Source organism: Vigna umbellata, chromosome 8 (genome assembly GCF_029865625.1).
Source record: "Vigna umbellata cultivar VRB3 chromosome 8, Vumbellata_1.0, whole genome shotgun sequence".
Classification (NCBI taxonomy): Eukaryota; Viridiplantae; Streptophyta; class Magnoliopsida; order Fabales; family Fabaceae; genus Vigna; species Vigna umbellata.
The window spans coordinates 17,326,054-17,346,539 of NC_142172.1; the positions used below are offsets into that span (position 1 = coordinate 17,326,054).

General features: G+C 34.4%; 3 protein-coding genes across 6 annotated transcripts; 2 read left to right on the forward strand and 1 right to left on the reverse strand.

Annotated features, from left to right (window-relative positions):
- The first annotated feature begins 325 nt into the window (after positions 1-325).
- On the forward strand, positions 326-3,625 carry LOC148194153 (putative pentatricopeptide repeat-containing protein At5g06400, mitochondrial). Its single transcript, XM_088095926.1, has one exon. It carries the CDS (start codon positions 455-457, stop codon positions 3,560-3,562), a length of 3,108 nt encoding a protein of 1,035 aa, XP_087952052.1. The 5' UTR covers positions 326-454; the 3' UTR covers positions 3,563-3,625.
- Positions 3,626-6,076: 2,451 nt separating this feature from the next.
- Positions 6,077-12,980, forward strand: LOC148194154 (putative RNA polymerase II subunit B1 CTD phosphatase RPAP2 homolog). Of its 3 annotated transcripts, none has more exons than XM_088096702.1 (7): positions 6,077-6,466; positions 8,184-8,804; positions 9,049-9,831; positions 9,918-10,105; positions 10,206-10,469; positions 11,447-11,605; positions 12,281-12,980. In XM_088096702.1, exons 2-7 carry the CDS (start codon positions 8,216-8,218, stop codon positions 12,383-12,385), a joined length of 2,088 nt encoding a protein of 695 aa, XP_087952828.1. In that variant the 5' UTR covers positions 6,077-6,466; positions 8,184-8,215; the 3' UTR covers positions 12,386-12,980. The 3 variants fall into 3 exon arrangements, with proteins under 3 accessions (XP_087952828.1, XP_087952829.1, XP_087952830.1); XM_088096703.1 differs by having other exon boundaries at positions 6,077-6,432; XM_088096704.1 differs by having other exon boundaries at positions 6,077-6,404.
- Positions 12,981-13,811: 831 nt separating this feature from the next.
- On the reverse strand, positions 13,812-17,615 carry LOC124833059 (uncharacterized). Of its 2 annotated transcripts, none has more exons than XM_047307434.2 (9): positions 17,323-17,615; positions 16,134-16,329; positions 15,673-16,020; positions 15,515-15,576; positions 15,236-15,313; positions 15,004-15,082; positions 14,851-14,922; positions 14,630-14,737; positions 13,812-14,444 (listed from the first exon to the last, which is right to left on the reverse strand). In XM_047307434.2, exons 2-9 carry the CDS (start codon positions 16,323-16,325, stop codon positions 14,010-14,012), a joined length of 1,374 nt encoding a protein of 457 aa, XP_047163390.2. In that variant the 5' UTR covers positions 16,326-16,329; positions 17,323-17,615; the 3' UTR covers positions 13,812-14,009. The 2 variants fall into 2 exon arrangements, with proteins under 2 accessions (XP_047163390.2, XP_087951844.1); XM_088095718.1 differs by lacking the exon at positions 17,323-17,615 and adding an exon at positions 16,929-17,201.
- Positions 17,616-20,486: the final 2,871 nt, after the last annotated feature.

A 20,486-nucleotide genomic window follows, 5' to 3' on the forward strand; every position in this document is an offset into this window, starting at 1 on the left:
GTTATCCTCGTTTAGTTTTCGAATTATGTTATAACTTTCTTCACCAATAATAGTGTTCTAATGAATTTAGATAACCTTTAAAAATGAATTAAGATAAATTATAGTTTAATTAGTGAAAAGACATTTTTAGTTAACAAACTTAATTTCCATCTTATACTTTCATATCAATGAATTAGCTCTCAAATAATAGAAAACAATTAAATTCTGTTGCATCGCAGTAAAAAATCATCTACCACGAATAATGAATAACTTCAAATATTTACAAAAGTTGAATGACTAATTGATCTATTTAAAAGATCTAAGACCATATTTTTCCTTAAATTCATTATTTGCAAAGAGCTGAAGCATTGTTTTGTTTGAAATTTGCAGCTGCATTTTTTTGTTTATGCAGTTGAAGTATATTAAGCAATGATCAGTCGGTCGTTTAGGTGACAACATTGTTTTGAAGTTTCCCATGAAATCATTAACTAAGCTTCGATTCCTGAATCCCCTTCTCTCACGATCTCACGTTTTGAATCTTTCCAACACTGCAAAACTTTCACGCCCTCGTAGAGAAACAAAGCAACAACTTTCCAACACCAACATTCCTTCAGATATTGATGCTTCTCGTGCACTTTTCAACGAGATCACCCAGATTCTAGGTGCAGAAACCGTGTTCCCAGACCAATCCCCATCTGGGTCTTTGTTTCCTTTAGAAACTCCCCAGTCTGAAGTTGGTTCCATGGACCAATCAGCTTGCACCAAAGGTGTTTGTCAAAATTCCGCACAGAATGTTGGCTCTTTGGAAGATGCTCAGGTGGGAAATATGGGTAAGGAAGATCTAAGCCGGATTGTGGATGAGATTACTGAAATCGTTAGAGGGGAAAACAGTTCCACTTCTGTGGAGGAGAGGTTAGAGAATCTAAGTTATGGGTTGAACAGTGAGGTTTTTGACATGGTGTTGAAGAGGTGCTTCACGGTACCACTACTGGCTTTGAGGGTTTTCAATTGGCTGAAGCTCAAGGATGGGTACTATCACACGACGCAGACATATAATATCATGTTGTACATTGCTGGAGAAGCTAAGGAATTTGGGTTGGTGAAGAGACTGGTGGAAGAAATGGATGAGTGTGGAATCCAAAAGGATATTAAGACATGGACCATTCTTGTCACCCACTATGGTAAGGCAAGGAAAATTAGTGAAGCATTGTTGGCCTTTGAAAATATGAAAAGGTGTGGCTGTGAACCGGATGCTGTTTCATATAGCGCAATTATCTGTTCACTTTGCAGTGCTGAGAAGGGAGACATTGCTATGGAGTTCTATACTGACATGGTCAGGAAGGATATGGTGTGTGATGTGAGGTTGTATGAGACAATCATGAAGTGCATGGCAAGATCGGGAGATGCGGCAGCTGTTAGATTACTTGGAAATGACATGATACGGTTGTCTGTGATGCCAGAAAACCGTGTTCATAGCTGTATGCTGAAGAACTTTTGCATTACTGGGAGGATTGAAGAGGCTTTGGAATTGATTCGGGACCTCAAAAGTAAAGATTTAGATCTTGAACCTGAAAATTATGAGAACTTGGTTAGAGGACTGTGTAAGGCAGATAGGATCACAGATGCTTTACATATTGTTGAAATTATGAAGAGAAGGGATGTGGTTGATGAGAAGATCCATGGGATTATCATAAATGGGTATTTAGGGAGAAATGATGTTGACAGGGCGCTCAAAGTATTTCAAAGTATGAAAGAATCTGGTTGTGTGCCTACTATTTCCGCATATACCGAACTGATACAACATCTCTTTAGGTTGGGGAGATATGAAGAAGCTTGCGTGATGTATGATGAGATGCTGGGAAAAGGAATTAAGCCAGATATTGTGGCAATAACAGCTATGGTTGCAGGTCACGTTTCACAAAATCGTATATCTGAAGCATGGAAAATGTTCAGTTGTATGGAGTGCCAAGACATCAGGCCCACTCGGAAATCCTATGAAGTATTCATTAAGAAGCTTTGCAGGGTTTCAAGAACAGAAGACATTGTCAAAGTATTGCACGAAATGCAGGCTTCAAAGATTAAAATTCAAGATACTGTATTCCGTTGGGTTATAACATACATGGAGGAAAAGGGGGAGCTTACTATGATGGAGAAAATCCAGCAGATGCGTAAAGCATACACACTTGATTCTGAAAAGTTCAAGGGGTCAAACAAACAAGTATCTTCGGAAATTAAGGTGGAAAAGGATGTTAAAGTTGACCTATCAAAGTCAAAAATAGACTATTCCTCTACACACCGAAACCTTAAAACTTGCACGGAGCCAGATTTTCATGAAATTTGTAGGATACTTTCATCCTCTACAGATTGGTCCTTAATCCAAGAAAAATTGGAGAGAAGTACATTTCGCTTCACCCCAGAACTTGTTATAGAGATATTGCAAAGTTGCAATATGCATGGTGGCTCTGTCCTAAAATTCTTTTCATGGGTGGGAAAGCAATCTGGGTATCAACACACATTAGAATCTTACAACATGGCAATGAAAATTGCAGGCTGTGGCAAAGATTTCAAGCACATGCGCAGCTTGTTCTTCGAAATGCGAAGAAATAGTTATCCAATCACACCAGAAACATGGACAATCATGATAATGCTTTATGGTCGAACAGGTCTGACTGAGATGGCCATGAATTGTTTCAAAGAGATGAAAGCTGATGGTTATAGCCCCAATAGGAGTACATACAAGTATCTGATAATTGCCTTTTGTGGGAGGAAAGGAAGGAAGGTTGATGATGCTCTGGAAACATACAGTGAGATGATTGGTGCAGGATATACCCCTGACAAAGAACTGATTGAAGCTTACCTCGGTTGTTTATGTGAAGTTGGTAGAGTGTTGGAGGCCAGAAGATGTGCAGATTCTCTTCAGAATTTTGGCTACACAGCCCTTCTCGGTTATTCCGTGTTTATCAGATCTCTTTGTAGAGCTGGGAGAGTGGAAGAAGCATTGGCATTAATTAAAGAGGTTGGGGAAGAAAAGTCTAGTTTAGAGCAGCTAACTTGTGGAAGCATAGTTCATGGTCTATTACGTAAGGGTCGACTAGAAGAGGCATTGGCCAAGGTGGATGCCATGAAACGGAAGGGAATAGCACCTACCATCCATGTTTATACATCACTGATGGTTCATTTCTTTAAAGAGAAACAAGTAGAGAAAGCTATTGAGACTTTTGAGGAGATGCAACAGTCAGGTCATGAACCAAACATTGTCACATATTCTGCACTTATACGTGGGTACATGAACGTGGGTAGGCCCATTGATGCATGGAATATCTTCTACCTTATGAAACTAAAGGGACCATTTCCTGATTTCAAAACGTATTCTATGTTCCTCACATGCCTTTGCAAGGTTGGGAGGTCTGAAGAAGCAATGCAACTTATTTCTGAAATGTTAGACAGTGGAATTGTTCCAAGTACTATAAATTTTCGAACGGTTTCTCATGGGCTAAACAGAGAAGGTAAAAATTATTTAGCCCGCATTGTATTGCAACAAAAGTCAGAACTAAGAAGAAAACGCAGGCTCGTCGTAACTTGATTTCTTTTTATAACCTTTGGAAATCGATGGACTTATGCAATAGTAGTTTCTCATTTTAATTTACTTCTAATCTCGTCATATTGAAAGAATATAACCCGAAGAAAGTAACAATTATCTAGGAAAAATAACGAGTGCATGGCCACATTATGAATCGAAGCACTCGCTATATGGCTAATACTATTTGCCATCTTGTCTATAAACATCAAATTGCATCAAATATGCATACATGCATTGCCACGATGTTATCTGTACCACAAAACTCCTTTATTGCATAAAATAAGCAAAAATTTCAAGGTCATCCACTCTAATGTTAGGAAAATAGTAAGTGTTCTCAGTGGCGTGCAGCTCATCAGGAATTGTGAATGCTTAGGATATGCCGCATGTGACAAAATGTTAACTACAACCTGTACATAGATGACATGAAAATAAACGAATCAGAAGCAGAACTATATGGAGGGGCAACTCAAGATATATCAATAACATTTCTAAGTTAGAAAACAAGAGAAATAATGTATCACTAAAATCATCAATTTTGATGAAGATACATTTTACTGCAAAAGCCTTGAAGCGCAAATGGCAAAACTGGTACAAGTTCTCTGGAAGGATACCCAATTTTATTCAAAGCTAGACATGTCTCCATAAACTGTGAAAATCTATTTTTGGTTTGTTTATATTGGTATCGTGATAACTGTTCATGATTATTGACGAAGAGAAACCCTTGATCTCAAAGAAATTTTATTTGTTTTCAGGTTTCCATTTTTTTTTCTTTTTCTGTTCTTGTGGTGGTTCTACTATAAGTTTGGACTCATTCTGTCTGCATGGTAGAAGCTTTACTTTTTCCCCTTTATGGGTTTGGGGGTGTTAGAACGCTATCATCTTTTATTAAGAAAAAGCTTTACTTTTTTAATCTGTTTTTTTTTTTTTTGGTTTTGTGGACTTTTTTTATTCCGGTCTATGTATGTGAATCGGGATCAAATCTTGTACACTGAGTCAATTCAAGAACACTTAGACTTGATCCTATCTTGATTTTGCTTCTAATAGTCAAGTTTAACTTAAAAAACTATGGTGTATTTGGGTCTTTTGTACATTTAAGTTATTAGCATAAATTATAACCAAAACTTAGTAAGATATGAAAGTAAAACCAGTCAATTCACAAGTTTAAGAAGAATTTGAACCAAAAGAAAAAAAAAATACACATTAAACTTTCAAGTGTTTAACATTATTAGTGCATCTAATAGATGAAACAGAGAAAAAACAACACTTATAATTTATTATAGGCTTAATACCTATTTTGGTCCCTCGAAGGAAGACGTTTGTTCAAAGTGGTCATACGTTTTAAAAAAAGTTCACAACGTGGTCATACATTGTAAAAATTATTCAAGTTAATCCTTTTAGCTTACAACATAAAAAATCTAACGATGTAGTTGCCTCCCTAAGCCAAAACATAATGACTTGTCCAGTTCTTGTCATTGTGTGACATAATGAGGTTAAATGACGTCTAAATTTTAAATTTTAAAAAAATTGATTACATGGCAATGTTTTGATAGAGGGTTAAAAGAAAAGAGATTAGGGTTCGTGCAACTTCGTCCCTGAGGTGAGGAAAGTGGTTGTGGCGAGATAAGAATGATTTCTTTCTAGGGGTGAGATAGCATGAATCAAATTTGAAGTTCTTTAATTGATTACGAATTGTATATCTGTAATCAATTTTGATCCATTGTTCCCTTATTCGTGCTTAAGGTTTATAGTTCTTTAGCTCTTATTACAGTGGTTGATAATGGCTTATAAAAGTGGTATTTTCTTTACTTGAAAGAATGATTTCACATGTTGAATGATACAAGCAGGAAGCAAACAATAGGAATAATGATTATAGTTTGATTAAAAAAAGGAAATTAAAACTCAATAAAGTATTTCCTTTTCCATCAAACCAGAATCGCACTTTCATCGCAAGCCGCCACCATCGCCAACACTATGCCAACCTCCATGTTTGTCCTCCACCATGCCATCACCGTGAGCTTTAAGCCACCAGAATAGTGTCATGCAATAAGAAGTGGACACCTCATCTTGTTTTGACCAGGGGCAACTGCACCGGTAGATTTTTAACGCTGTAAGCAAAAATGACTAACTTGAACCGCTTTTTACAGAAATTAAACTTTTTTTTTAAAACATAGAACCATTCCGAACAAGTTTCCTCGTTCGAGGGATCAAAATAGATATTAAGTCTTTATTATCTTAGTGAACTCATTTTAATATTATAAAGAAGAACTAGACTATAAATAAAACGTGGATTTATTTTTCTTTATCCAAACGTATCTTATGGTTTTCTCATCTAAAGTATTCCTCTTCTTTTTCTAATTTTAAGTTTTTAGTTTAATTTGTTTAAAACTATTATTTAACTAAAATACAACATATATATATATATATATATATATATATATATATATATATATATATATATATATATATATATATATATATATATATATATATATTTGAAAATAAGAGTTATTGATTATCTGCATACTCGTTTGTAAAAAACGCGAGACAAACTTACATCTTGAATTCGCTAAAGCTGGTTCGAATAATCCGCAGCTTCAGTGTGCAACGATGCTCCTCTCTGAAACCCGTTTTTCCCTTTCTTTCTGAAACCGAAACGCCAACGACGCTCGACGACGAGGCAGCAACAACACCACGGTTCCCAGCCAGCGGCGCCACCCTTCCAGTAGTAACACAGCGGTCCTACAGTCAGCGGCGGATCAACCCTAGCAGCTGCGGTCCTCCCCAGCCAGCGGCGGTGCCTCCCTCACTCCCCAGCCAGCCAGCGGAGTCTCCTCCCTCCCTCCCAGTTAGGTTCAATTATCATTGTTTTATAGGTGGGAATCTTCCTATCAATCTTGTGCACAAAAGGTAAAACCTTTTTGTGTGGCTCGTTTGAGCCTTTGTTAATTTGACATTTTTTTCATTCACATGTAGACACTCTCTCCAACTTAAGGCTTTTTCAGCTGCTATTAAGAGATAAGATCCTACCTTGCCAAAACCTAAGTTCAAAGTTGTGAGTAGCAGTAGAAATAAGTTATATAATGACAGACTTCAAATGTTAAAAAATAAAGCAACTGAGCTGAATATTAGTGAACAAGTGTAATTCCACAAGAATGTAACGTACAGATTAGTCCCAGTGAATTTTCAATCTTTCCTCCCTCCTTCTAATGATCACAAGAAACATTTTCTCTACGGTATAAGCTATTTAAAAAAGTTATATGTTGTACAATGCATACCTTTCGTTCATTAGTTGATGGCATATGGTAGTTACTAGTCCAGCTAGCGATTAGTGCAAAGTCGGACATTTCCCTTGGTTTTTCTTGTCCTGAATCCCAATTTCAGATTGATGTTTAAAGTTTCCAAACTTAATTTATAGTTAGGTGCCTTAACCGTCTTGTTGCTCTTTATGATTAACCAAACACTTATTTTAATTCCATAAAGAAAATTCCTAAACTGTATAAGAAATTCCTCAAGTGCAACCACAGTACTAGCAATCTATATTTCTTGAATTATACAAGGCTGTGGTATTTATTATAAAGGGCAAGGACATGTCACAGTTTCCCAATTACTACTTGAACATGACAGGTTTTCTGTTTTCACATTTGCATGGTGTGAAATGATACAGGTTAAACTTCTTCTGGAATTCATAGATGAGAACTTTTAACTTCTTTTCCTAGATTTTTATGATCAGTATGATTGAAAGTGACACTTGATTCATTTTTCATTTCTGGTTTTTAGTGTATGGTGCTTATGATTACTACGTTGATTTTTATGAGTTCATAATGAGTCCTATAAGTGCATATTGCTGCAACTCTTTTGTTATTCATACTATTCAATATACATTAGTTATTACATTTTTGATTGAGAGTTTCGTTTGAAGTTCTTCACTAAGAGCATGCAGTAATTGCTACCTCTTATTTGGTCTTATCTAATTCTTCTTCCAATGGACAATTTCACTGTCACGAATATGAACCTCCAACAATTATTAGTATATGGGTCAAGTGTCTATCTGAGACAATGTTGTGGTGACAGTGTTGATCACATGTAATTTGATACATGTATTTTGCATATCTTTTGAAGCTTCTTTGGATATATGGAAGTTTACATTTGTAGTTGTTGTGGATTATATTTAGATTATATTTAAGGGTATGTGGGGATGGATGATAAGAGAAAATCTGAAGTACAGAGTTTGAAGTTGTATCTTTTAGTGGATCTGTACCAAATAGGATGATGTTGTAGGATATTGAATGTGTACTTCTAGTAAAGTGTTAACTATGTTTTATGAATGAATTGAAATATTGGATTACCTTCAAAAGCTCATTTAGGCATATTTTTCATGAAAACTCGATTTTGTTGAAGCTAAGACTTGTGCTAGTTTTGACAACTCAGTTTGCTGACTTAATGTTGATTAAAACTTATGTTTGCAAATTTAATCCAAACGTGCACTTGATTTTCAATGCAATGATTTCTTTTCCTTTCTTGATTATGTACTTTAACTGAATTACGATTTTGTTTTGTGAGTTTGAATTTTATTAGGTTGAATTGTTGAAGGAATTTATTCTAGTGTGCTTTGTGCATGATGCAGTTCTAGATATTTGGTTCTGAAGCTTCTGTTCAATGGCAAAGAACAACGCCGTTTCTGTCAAAGATGCAGTTTTCAAATTGCAAATGTTACTCTTTGAAGGCATTCAAAATGAAGATCAGCTGTTTGCTGCTGGATCTTTGATGTCAAGGAGTGACTATGAAGATATTGTAACGGAACGGTCCATCACAAATATTTGTGGTTACCCACTCTGCTGCAATGCTTTGCCGACTGAGCGACCTCGGAAGGGTAGATACCGGATTTCACTGAAGGAGCACAAGGTCTATGACCTACAAGAGACTTACCTATTTTGTTCTTCAAATTGTGTTGTTAGCAGCAAAGCTTTTGCTGGGAGCTTGCAATCGGAGAGATGCTTAGCTTTAGACCCAGAAAAGCTAAACAACATACTTAAGTTATTTGAGAATTTGAATCTGGAACAGACAGAAAATGTGCGAAAGGATGGAGATTTAGGTTTGTCCAATTTGAAAATTCAGGAGAAAACTGTAACAAGCAGTGGGGAGGTGTCTCTGGAGGAGTGGGTTGGACCATCAAATGCAATTGAGGGATATGTGCCAAAACCAAGGGAGCGTGAATCTAAGGGTTCACGGAAAAGTGTTAAAAAAGGTTAGGATTTTCTGGTATTCTAGGTAATAGTGAGAAACCATAGATAATGAGATAGCCCTATGTTATTTCTTGCTTTGGAGTATCTTGTTTATTATATTGTTTATTCTTAGGCCTATGGATGATTTATGACCTAGACTGTGAAGGTGAAGCTGAGGACTTAATTTCTGTGAAATGGAACAGTGTAATTACTGATTCTTATCCGTTTTTGCATTTCAACAAAGTGAGCTTTGCTTGTCCATTGCAGGGTCCAAAGCTGGTCATGACAAGTCAAACAATGACAAAGATTTAGTTAACAATGAGATGAACTTCGTGAGTACTATTATTATGCAAGATGAGTATAGTGTTTCAAAAGCATCCCCAGGTCAAACAGATACAACAGCTGTAGACAGGCAACCTGAAAAGGTTGGCCTTAAAATGGTCAGGAAAGATGAGGATAGCATTCAAGATCTGTCTTCATCTTTTAAGAGTGGTTTAAATTTAAGTACCTCAGAAAAAGAGAAGGAAGTATCCAAATCATATGAAGCAGTGTTCAAATCCTCTCCGAATCTGGCTAGTAAGAAGAAAGATGCGCATTCTGTTCCCATATCAGAAAGACAATATGATCAGGAAAAGCATAATTCCTCAAGGAAATCAGTGCAAGGTAAAGGGGAGACAAGTAGAGTTACTGCTAATGGTGGTGCTTCCACTTCCAATTTTGATCCTGACAATGTTAAAGAGAAATTCCAAGTAGAAAAAGTGGGTGGATCGTGTGAGACTAAACTCAAATCTTCCCTTAAATCTGCTGGTCAAAAGAAACCTAGCCGCACTGTTACTTGGGCGGATGAGAAAATCAATAGTGCTGGGAATAAAGATCTTTGTGAGGTTAAAGAATTTGGAGATATTAGTAAAGAATATGAGTCACTAGGTAATGTAGATGTTACTGATGATGAGGATATGCTACGTCAAGCATCGGCAGAAGCTTGTGCAATTGCATTAAGCCAAGCATCAGAAGCAGTTGCATCTGGAGACTCGGACGTCACTGATGCTGGTAATTACTGTTTCTTTTACGAGTTATCTATTTAAATATTAATTGGTTTCCAAACGGTTTTTCATCTATCAATGAATCTTATGCAGTTTCTGAAGCTGGAATTATTATATTGCCGCATGATGCTGTTGAGGAAGGTACTATAGAGGATGCTGATATACTACAAAATGATTCAGTTACTCTGAAATGGCCAAGAAAGCCTGGAGTTTCGGACATTGATTTCTTTGAATCTGATGACTCATGGTTTGATGCTCCACCAGAGGGTTTCAGTTTGACTGTAAGTCTTGTCTAATTTTTCAGAAAATGCCAATCTGTTTTAGTTTTCATGGAATATTCTAAGACACCTTGCGGCTTTTATATTTTTTGCATAACTTCAGTTATCGCCTTTTGCAACTATGTGGAATGCCATCTTTTCGTGGATGACATCATCTTCTTTGGCATATATATATGGAAGGGATGAAAGTTTTCATGAAGAATACCTATCAGTCAATGGGAGAGAATATCCTTGCAAAGTTGTCTTGTCAGATGGTCGGTCATCTGAAATAAAGCAAACATTAGCGGGTTGTCTTGCTCGAGCTTTTCCTGCACTTGTTGCTGGTCTTCGACTGCCAATACCAATATCCACCTTGGAGCAAGGGATGGTAGGACCTTTAAGTTATCTGTGTTGTTGTGGTTTATATTAGTCCGGTTGTCCATTAAGTCATTACAGTTCTATTATACTCTAGGAGGTCTGATGTGGTATACTTATATTATTCATTGGGACTTATGTTCATAATCTCCCTTCCACCAAAACATGCAAAAAGTCTCACACACTCACAAAATACGAAATCAAAATATGATGCTAAAATAGACTTTTAAACAGTGGAAAAGGCAAAATCATATTGTATAATCTTTGTGCAAATTGATATGGGTATTGCTTGAAATAAGAGTCACATAGAAGTTAAGGTAATGAGTCTGAAGGATAAATAGTACATGTGATTGAAAAGAATATAAATTGCTTGGGAATGAGGTGTTCACCCTGTACTCATTTACTTCCTCCGTACAATTTCAATTCCTTAATCTTTAAGTGGATAAATTCAGGGAAATCTGCAATAATTGGAAGATACCAAATTGAATTGGTCTTTAGCATGTAACAAATATTGACTTTTCAATGCTGGAATCAAGTACTAAATTGATTTATCCCTGTTACATTGATTTAGCATCTGCACCACTTTAACTGTTTTAGATTGACAATTAGTAGGGCTCTTCTTCCATTTTAAAATTATACCTTATTATCTGAGAAGATGAAATTTAATTTTGAGAATCAGTTTATAAATTTGTGGAAGTAGAGGCTGTCTTGGTGCAAAAAGTCATCACATCAGCCTCTTGCAAAGGCAAGGGTGGCAACTATACATCCCTCACATATTGGATCCAAGCACATTAGCACGATGCTACCTTTTTTTTTTTTTTTTTTTTTAGTTTAGAAATGTAAGAAATCATGGGTTTAATTAAGGCTACGAGTTGCAGACAGGTTTGAGATATAAACCTCATATCTGTATTGATAGTAGTCTTTAATATTACCTGATGACTTGTTTGTGTGTTGATGAGTTATATGTTAGTTCTAATGACTTTTTCTTAGGCATGCTTGCTGGAGACAATGTCATTTGTGGATGCACTTCCACCTTTCAGAACAAAGCAATGGCAAGTGGTTACTCTTTTGTTTGTTGATGCATTGTCCGTTTGTAGAATACCTGCTCTTATCTCATACATGACGGATAGGAGGTCTTTGTTTCACAAGGTAAGAGACCCTTTGTTTAGATCATACTGACTTATTATTTTATATACATTATTATAGAAGTAATCTGTTTGATGTGCATGAAACATTACATATTTATGTTGGATTGTATAAATATTACGGCCAAAGAGGGACAAACTCTTGTTATGCACTGATCTTTTGATTGGGGTAGTTCAATTAACATTTAATATCTCTATTATTCATTTGCTAAATCTGGTTACTTTTCATCTGCACTTCCTTACAGATGTTATGTTTTCTGTTTATGGTTTAAATGGGAGCTTAGCAACATAAACCCAACACAAATTAGCCATCATCATGTGCTTAATGTTTTTCTCCTTCAGCTTTAGACTTGATGCCGTCACATTTATTATTCCATAACTTAGTTCATCTACTGTGGTTCTCGTACCATGGTTGTGGACTTGAAATTCTTGTTTCCACTCCAATGGCTTCGCATCTTGTAATGCCAGGCTAATTTTTTTATTTTTCCTTTTAATTTGATCCCTACGTGTACGAGTGTTGGGGTTGCAAAAATACGTATATAAGATGGAATTTGGAGGCTAATGATATCATTTTCTTTTGTTGTTTTATCTGTTTTGTCATGTCAGATTTTGATGTATAATTTTGAACTATGCTTTTATATCTGTTAACCATTGTTCTGTTATTGATTTGGTGAAACAGGTTTTGAGTGGTTCTCAAATAGGTATAGAAGAATATGAGATTTTGAAGGATCTTGTAGTACCACTGGGCCGGGCACCTCATATCTCTGCCCAAAGTGGGGCATGACAACAAATAGGCCAAATGTTGGAGTTTGTTCATAAATAGGCCAATGATGAATTGAAAAATTACCATCCAATGGAGTGTGTTCATAAATATCAAAGAACATGCAATGACAATAATACTAAGCCTCGAGCAACACTGAAATCAGATTTCTCTATGTTCTATGCTGGTTTGAGGGAGTGACGAATGCAAAATTGATATTGTTCCAAAATATTGTAGTTAAAAAAAAAAATCTAAAATATTGTCCGATTAACCGGCAGTTTGTAATATTTTGTGCCAAGCATATGTAGAAGGCTCTGAAGATGTCCATTGCATTTTCTTCTGAGCTCAAGTCAGGATGGGGACAACCACATGAAAAAAATGACAGAATTCCAAATTCCTTTACTGAAGTGATGCCTATTTCTTAGGCTTCTTTTTCCCGAACAATATATTTGAAAGAAAAAATGGCAAGCATCTGCTGACTGATCATATTAGTTTTGGTTTGCAAGAAATTGAGCGTGTATCAGTATTTGGATGATTATTAGTATGGTCAATTTTGGATGATTTGATATTTGTAAAATTGATTCTTGTGGGAACAATAATAATTTGACAATTAAAACAACCATATACAAACAATATAATAAATAATGTAATAGTATGAATAAATAACTGATAAACTGATTTCAGTACCGAAGTGATATATGTTTGTGCTTTTACATTAAAAGCAATAGTAAAATTTTGTTCTTTGTTTTTCTTTTAAAGTTTTTGAACTTAAAATCAATTTTTAGCATGTGAATCCAAACATGTGAATTATTATTCAACCTGAAATTATATATACACTAACGCCATGTTTGGTTTTATATTCAACATGGGAAAGGTTTAAAGAACCATATTAGTTGAAAAAAAAGAGTGGTTCTTGTTAAAATGATTTTGAAGTAAGACAATTTATGTTTGTGTGTTACTATTTAAAAAGGGTTAAAAAACAGTTTAGAAGTAAAATTTGAGTCTTTTCTTTTCTTCAAGAGTTATTTTAATTCTATCAATTCCAAATTTATTAGTAATTTTTTAAGGTGCCTTTATTTAAATAACTCTATGTTCTCTATGTATCAATGCTTTTTAATTAATTTTTCTTGAGTATGCATTAACTATCGCAAAGTTGGAAGCAATATGCATAGTTGAATTTCATCAAATAAATCGATGCAACTTTTAAGCCAACTTTAGGCATATATAAACACAGTATAAAAACTTAAGCCAAATCCAAAGCAGCTTTTCCTTGAATATTGCCTACAAATTCAGTTTTTCCCTTTTTTAGTTTGTTTTATGTGATGGATGAGAGTTATCCTTACAATTAACATGGAAGGGGACCATCTTGCATGTGTTTTCATCATGGGAAGCAACAAAGAGAAATTGTCTTTTAGTAAAAATGTTTACTTAATCAGAGGCAAGACACATGAACAGTTTGGTAAATAATGAATTAGCAAAATATTCATTACAAACAGCAGCAGTTCAATATAACAAACAAGCAACCTATCTTGAAATGCAATACAAGATTATAATGAACATGAAACAATCTCTATATTCACAACAATGAAATAACTGGTAACAAGGAGTCCTATGTTTATATAAATACTCTCTGGCTATATATGTGAATCTACACTCCCACAGCAACCTCGTATGATACAATCTCGGGTGTGGATGAATTTAAGACCAGTGCATCATTCTGAGTAAGCTCAGTTTTGGATTCTAGCTCCATGTCATCTTGATATTCAGAATTGCAAACTGGAGGATCATGGCATTCTTTATTGTTTCCTGTGCCTGCTTTGACATCTTGGTTGATTTTAGTAGGCTTCACAGAATTATTCTCAGTTTTTCCAATTGCAGTTTCCTGAGACTGCAGCTTGGCTTGAATTTTTCGGATTGGTTTCTTTGAAATCACTTCTTTATTAGTACCCTTTACCTTTGCCTTGGTTGAATCATTCTGTTGCTGTTTTGCATGAGGACTAGAGCAAGATTTATCATCTGAATGGTTCACAACATATCCTTTGTTCCTTCCAAGCTTAGGAGATTTTGGGCGTGTTATAGGTATCTAATTGGTTGATAAAATACATCAAAAAATGAATATAAAAGGTTCTCTAATTAAAAATTACTTCCATAACATGAACCTACTTTTGTATTACTATGACAGTGAGCCTCTGTTGCCACAAAAGGTTTAGAAAAACAAAAACATTAAAGGGCTTTAACAGCTGTGTGAGCATGTGGTGGTTAAATTACCTTCTTCAATTCAACTTTTGGCGGAGGTTCCTTGTAGAAACTTGGCATTGGAGTGGCTTTGAATGTCATAGTCTTCCTCAATTGCTTGATCTCAGCCTCCTGGTTTTCCTGCCAGAAAATCAGAAGAAAAAATGAAGAAAAAAAGATGATAACCTGGCAATGGGAGCTCAAACCACATGGAACATAAATTACTGAATTCATTTAGTTGTTGGTTTTGACACCTTTGATTTCTCTTGCTGATTAGTTTTCTCTGCTTCCTTTTCCTGAATTTTCTCTTCTAACTTTGAGAAGAACTGGGGGCAAAGGGGAAAACAGGATTAATATCTGGAATATTCAATATTAACTTCAATAGGCTGCAAGGTTTTAACAATCACCTCCTTCCTCTTTTCTGCTCTTTCTTCCAATCTGAAGGAAAATCCAGAACCACTGCTTCTCCTTCGAGGGGTATGACTTCTGATAGCACACAAACAAAATTTCATGAGCAATTTATCTAAGGAAAAAGAAGTATGGCATTTTCATTGTGAATTATTACTCAAATCCTAATGAGATTGGCAGACACACAAGGACAACATAGTGAACTGAAAGTAGTAGGGTCAAAATTCATACGAAGTTGTGGAGTGAGCATCATCGTCCTCTTTATTTGGTTTTTCAGTTTTTGCTGGGGTTGAAATCTGATCAACAGGTCTGCAATAAAGTAAAAAAACCACAAGATGGTAATCCCTTCAGCAAAGAGATATAGATTGTAGACTAATCTCCTAAATGTATGTAGTGTTCACTACAGTTGAGTTCACCATAGACTGAAATATATTGATACAGAACCTGAACACCATAACATAGCCAAAACATAAAGAAGAATTAAGAAAATCTAGGGAGGTTAAGACTTACAAGGATGCCTCAGATGTAAGGCTCTTGGAAACCACATTCACCACCGGAGAAGACTCTCCAATCTAGTAGACAGAAAAGAAGTCAGGAGCAAGGAGACTAATGAAGAGAAGCTACAAAGCTACACAGAAAGAAACTGAGTTGGAAAATAGTTTATGTACCTCAGAGCTTTTAAGGCTAGTCATGGATGTTAAAGAGGTCCTATGGTTTGAATTTCCAGTGTTTTTATCAGACTCCTTTGAGTTAACATCATTGTTTGTCAGCCTGCTTGAACGACGAATAGAAGGCTGAGCTCTGGCCCCATTAACATGCTTAGTTTCTGTCTTCACAAGATTACCATTAATGCTTTTCTTCATGACATCTCTAGCAGCTGATTTGGCTGGAAAAGAAAGGCTCTTGGAGAGGTTTGGCCTGTGTGTTTGAGGTGAAGTTGTGGACTTCAAATTGGGTTTGTCTTTGGTGACAGATTTGTTCTTCTTTGAAGCAACATCACCTTTGCCACCATGTTCCTAACCAAGTTCACATGAATTAGCTTAGGTGGCAGATCATGTACAGTGTATTGCAATTGTAAACGATCATTAATAGTTCAATTGAAGACACAATTCTGATACACAAAATGTACCTTGGCAAGTTTTGAGTTTCTACTTGCTGTAGATTTGGGCCCTTCAACTTTTACAATGGACTCAGATGCCTCATTCTTGGTCTGAATTTCAGCATTGCAACTGTTTTCAGATTCCTTGTTTATGTTCTCATTAGTTGTTTCCCCAATAACATGTTTCTCGTCCTCCATAGCAACTCCATTGTCAGATTCCATTGTGCTACAAATAGTTACACAGAAAGGTTGAGTTTAAAGACGACAAGTAGTAAAGCTTTCAGAATCAAATAACTATAGACAACAAACATGCATTTATAAGTGTTTTTATGTCAGATCAGATTCTTAACCCCATTAAATTGCAAGATGGGAATCATTGGCAGTGAAAGATGAAATCATTAAAGAACTGTCAAATCTCTCATCCACTTTATGCGACACTTTCGACTAATTCCATGTTGTTTTGCAGCAAGGAATGATAGCTTCTACTCCTGAGCGTATATATGTATACGCCATTGCAATTCAACAAAAGCTAACACACTCAAATTATAGATTTTACTCAGAATTTCAAATAATCGCTACGCTTTGATTTTGGTATTAATTCTAGAGGAAGACATTCTATGAAATGAAAGCACTATTAAGGACAGATGTAACTCGAGTAAACAGTGTCCCTTGATCCATCTCAATGATCATTCTCTGCAACAATTTCCTTCCAACCCCTCGATTTTCAATTTCTCAACTTGAACACAAATTCTCTACTAACAGAAACCAGAAACAACACTTGAATTCATTGCAATTTTTCAATGTTTGACACAAATCTAGACTCACATTTTTCATCATCTCTTCCTTTACAATTATTATCCTGAAATAAGATGGATAAGTAGAAAGAAAACGAAGCTACATAATATAGCTTCAATGAACATTCCTTTGTTCTTCTGTATCCATCTCCTGCACGCAAATCCTCATAATCCAATGCTACAGTTTCTCTCAACAATAGCAAAAAAACAACAAAGAATGACATTGGATCTTAATTCTCAACACAGACCCATATAAGATGAGCTTGATTTTTATTGAAAACACACGCAATTCAACAAAAGAAGATACAAAGAATCCAAATCAGAATAACAAAAGGACAAAAAAAGCATCCCGGAAACAAACACAAATGTGGGAATTCAGAACTCGGAGATGCAATAGATGACACAAAAACACACACTAGGGGTACCTCTTAAAGTTGGGATTTTGTCTGTAGCCCTTGATTGATAAAAAGGACTCAAGAAACTCAAAGACTGAATTGTTCTAAAGATTGGTAGAGTTACATGCAGAACACAGAGATTGAATAGGAATTTGTTCGTGGTGGGTTGGATTAGAAGCACTAGAAGAAGTGGATTTTTAAGTGTATGTGAAAGATGAAACTGAAAGATGGAGTTGGTGACACTCAGGTTTTCATTGAAGATATGCAAGATAGATTTGTGGAAAGAAAGCTCAAGTGGGACTAGCTTTCAATGAAGTGGAATAGATAGGAACTGCCACAATGACTCTTCTACCACTCCCTCAACATGTAACTGTCACAGGAATCTTATTCGTATTTTTATGTCTCATGTTCTTTTGTTATGTTCTTTATGTTCAATTTTCAAACACGGTAAATCTAACAAAATAACATCATCAATCCATCATAAATCCACAATTAACATAACTTGTAATAAGTTTACCATTATTCATGATAATTTGTGCAGGAAATCTACTATTTACTCATGTTTTTACTGTCACTGAAAGTTGCCTTAGCATTTGAGGTGAAACCATTAGGTGGAATCGAAAGTTAAAAAACAACATGCTTGCAATGTCTTTGTTTCATTATTTGATGATCTGAGATAAGTGATGATTTGGATTATTGCTGCTAACAAAAAGAAATGATTATATTGTCTGTGTATGTGAATGAATGTGCAGTATATGCATGTGATTAATGTTTAGTTAATTAGTCAAGTATTGATCAGAAAGATTAATTAATCAATCATTGCGTTCATATATGATCATAAATAAATAATTTGTATCTGTCTATGTAGCCCCAAAATTGAAATCATTTGTATCAATGCTTGAAACTGACTCCGGGAAGAGGGTGCCACTGCCAGCAAAATTTGTTTATAATAATATGGGAGAATAAAGAGATAGAAAAGAACGTTGCTAAAGGGTGTTTTTGCATAATGGAAACAGAGAAAAAAGAAGAAATAATAGCTCATTAGTCTCTCTTTTTTATTATGTTTTGTAGATTTTGGTGAGAGACAAAGATCATTCACAAAATAGTTTAATAATTAATTAATAGTATTGTTTTGGCTTCTTAGGAGTACAGGAGAGAGAGTTCTCTCCATCTATGCTTACGTTAATTAACCATTGTTTAACATTAATTATATATGAAAGTTTTTATTCTTATTAATTCAAATATGAATTTAAATATTGTATTAAGTCACGATAAAAAAAGAAAAAGAAAATTGAATATCTTATAAAATATAAGATTTATAATTGAATGTCTCCAAAATATATAAATGTAAAATGTGTAACAATTATTTGATTGATTTGATTAAGAAGATGATTAATAAAGGTAAATGCATATCTCTTTTCTTCTTCACTTCATAACCATGTAACTCTTCATATGAGTTTGTGATCAACACAGCCGTCATATATATATATTTTAAATGAATGGTAACTTTTATTGCTGTGTTGAAAAAAAAAAAACAGAACACAGAAAATTTATATTAAATTTAAGATCTATTTTAAAGATATATTATGTGGACATTATGCTTTGAGAGTGTCCAAAAGGTTAACTTCCCATAGAAAAAAAAAATTATACTTTCAAAAGCACATAGGAGTTGTATGAGTGTGGAAGTTGCAAAGCTAAATTTTAAAGAAAGACAAAAATTACAGTTAAATTAGTTGAAATGGTTCGAATTTTATCACCAGATATTTTTACATACATTATTTTTTTTAAAAGTATAATAATTTATTTTTTATGATATTTTACTTTTTATAATATATGTGAAATAAATATGGGTTTCTCTGTTTTAGAAATAAATATGGTTGTTTGTGTAGAAGAAGGGCAAGAAAGTGAAATGAGGAAGGAATGAAAGAAAACATAAGCGACTGTTAAGGAACATGGAAATGCAAGGACTAATTGTTGGGGCCAACATCTCTGTCTCTTATCTTATTAGTCAACAGTGATAGCTGTAACTATCACAATTCCACTCCTACCTAATAAATTCTTACTATATATCATTTTTCTTTTTTATTTTCTAAATAACTTTCAGTCATTTTTATTTTTTCTTTAGAAATAAATAAATTTAAATTTTAAATCTAATTTAATATCATAAAACTTTTTTAATATTAGGTTAAGAAATAAATTTTAAATCTAACTTATTTATAAAATATGAAACTTTCTATCAAAAATATATTTAATTTAAAATTGGTATATGTAAAATAATACATTAGTTTTAGTTTAATAAAATAGAATATCCTGAAAAGATACGAACACGTTAACATCTCCTGTATTAGAAAAATTAGCAACTTTTGTGATTATGTGTCAATTAATATTGTAATTTTTATAGTGACAAAAAACAAAGTTGATAAAGTAGTGTTTTTATAGGGTTGGAGTGACGTGGCACGACCGTGTAACGTGATTGTTCGCACGTTAGGCTTGGCACCTGGCGCCAACCATGTGTGAGCTGTCATAGAGTTCATGATCCAACGGTTGCTGTGATCTGAAGCCAAAATCAGCGCCGTCCATGTCAGTCCAAAATCCAAATCATTCTCCACGTTTTGGTGTGCCCCACGTTTTATTTTCTTTCAAATTAAAACTCTTACCATTTCGACTCCTTTTTGTTCTATTCCATATTGCGCATCCACCCAATTTATTTATTTATTTATCTTTTTGTCGTAAGTTTCATTTGTGTTAATTTATTACACAGTCCTCCATTTACGACTTTTCATTTTCAGATACCCGTAATTAAAATATTTGGTTTAGTATTAATAATATGGTATGGTATATTTAACTTTGTATTTTATATCAAATTTGATTCAATAATAAGATAAAATATTACAAATATTAATTTTGACATTTTTCTAATATCTTATTCTGTTGTATTTCATATAAATTTCAGATGACATCCATGATACGCAATCTTCCAAAATAATTTCAAGAATTATAATCCAATTGCGGATCTTGAAGTTAGTACTACTTCATATATAAAAAAAATTAAGGTTTAAGATTTAGGTTTTATCAATTTAAATATATAATAAATAATAAACTATACATTTGTTACGTGTAAACAAATTTGTTGTTTGTTAAGAAAACATAATGTATTTAATATATTGTTCATTTTTGGAGCTTTGTTCAAAAAT

What these genes read in the sequence shown, in the direction of transcription:
- LOC124833059 (XM_047307434.2), bottom strand. Translation starts at nt 16,325, where the DNA reads ATGGAATCTGACAATGGAGTTGCTATGGAGGACGAGAAACATGTTATT. An exon ending in CTAGCCTTAAAAGCTCTGAG is followed by an intron (nt 15,577 to 15,672) that starts GTACATAAACTA and finishes TCTGTCTACTAG; the next exon opens with ATTGGAGAGTCTTCTCCGGT. An exon ending in CAAAAGTTGAATTGAAGAAG is followed by an intron (nt 14,445 to 14,629) that starts GTAATTTAACCA and finishes TCAACCAATTAG; the next exon opens with ATACCTATAACACGCCCAAA.
- LOC148194154 (XM_088096702.1), top strand. Translation starts at nt 8,216, where the DNA reads ATGGCAAAGAACAACGCCGTTTCTGTCAAAGATGCAGTTTTCAAATTG. An exon ending in ACGGAAAAGTGTTAAAAAAG is followed by an intron (nt 8,805 to 9,048) that starts GTTAGGATTTTC and finishes TGTCCATTGCAG; the next exon opens with GGTCCAAAGCTGGTCATGAC. An exon ending in CCACCTTGGAGCAAGGGATG is followed by an intron (nt 10,470 to 11,446) that starts GTAGGACCTTTA and finishes ACTTTTTCTTAG; the next exon opens with GCATGCTTGCTGGAGACAAT.
- LOC148194153 (XM_088095926.1), top strand. Translation starts at nt 455, where the DNA reads ATGAAATCATTAACTAAGCTTCGATTCCTGAATCCCCTTCTCTCACGA.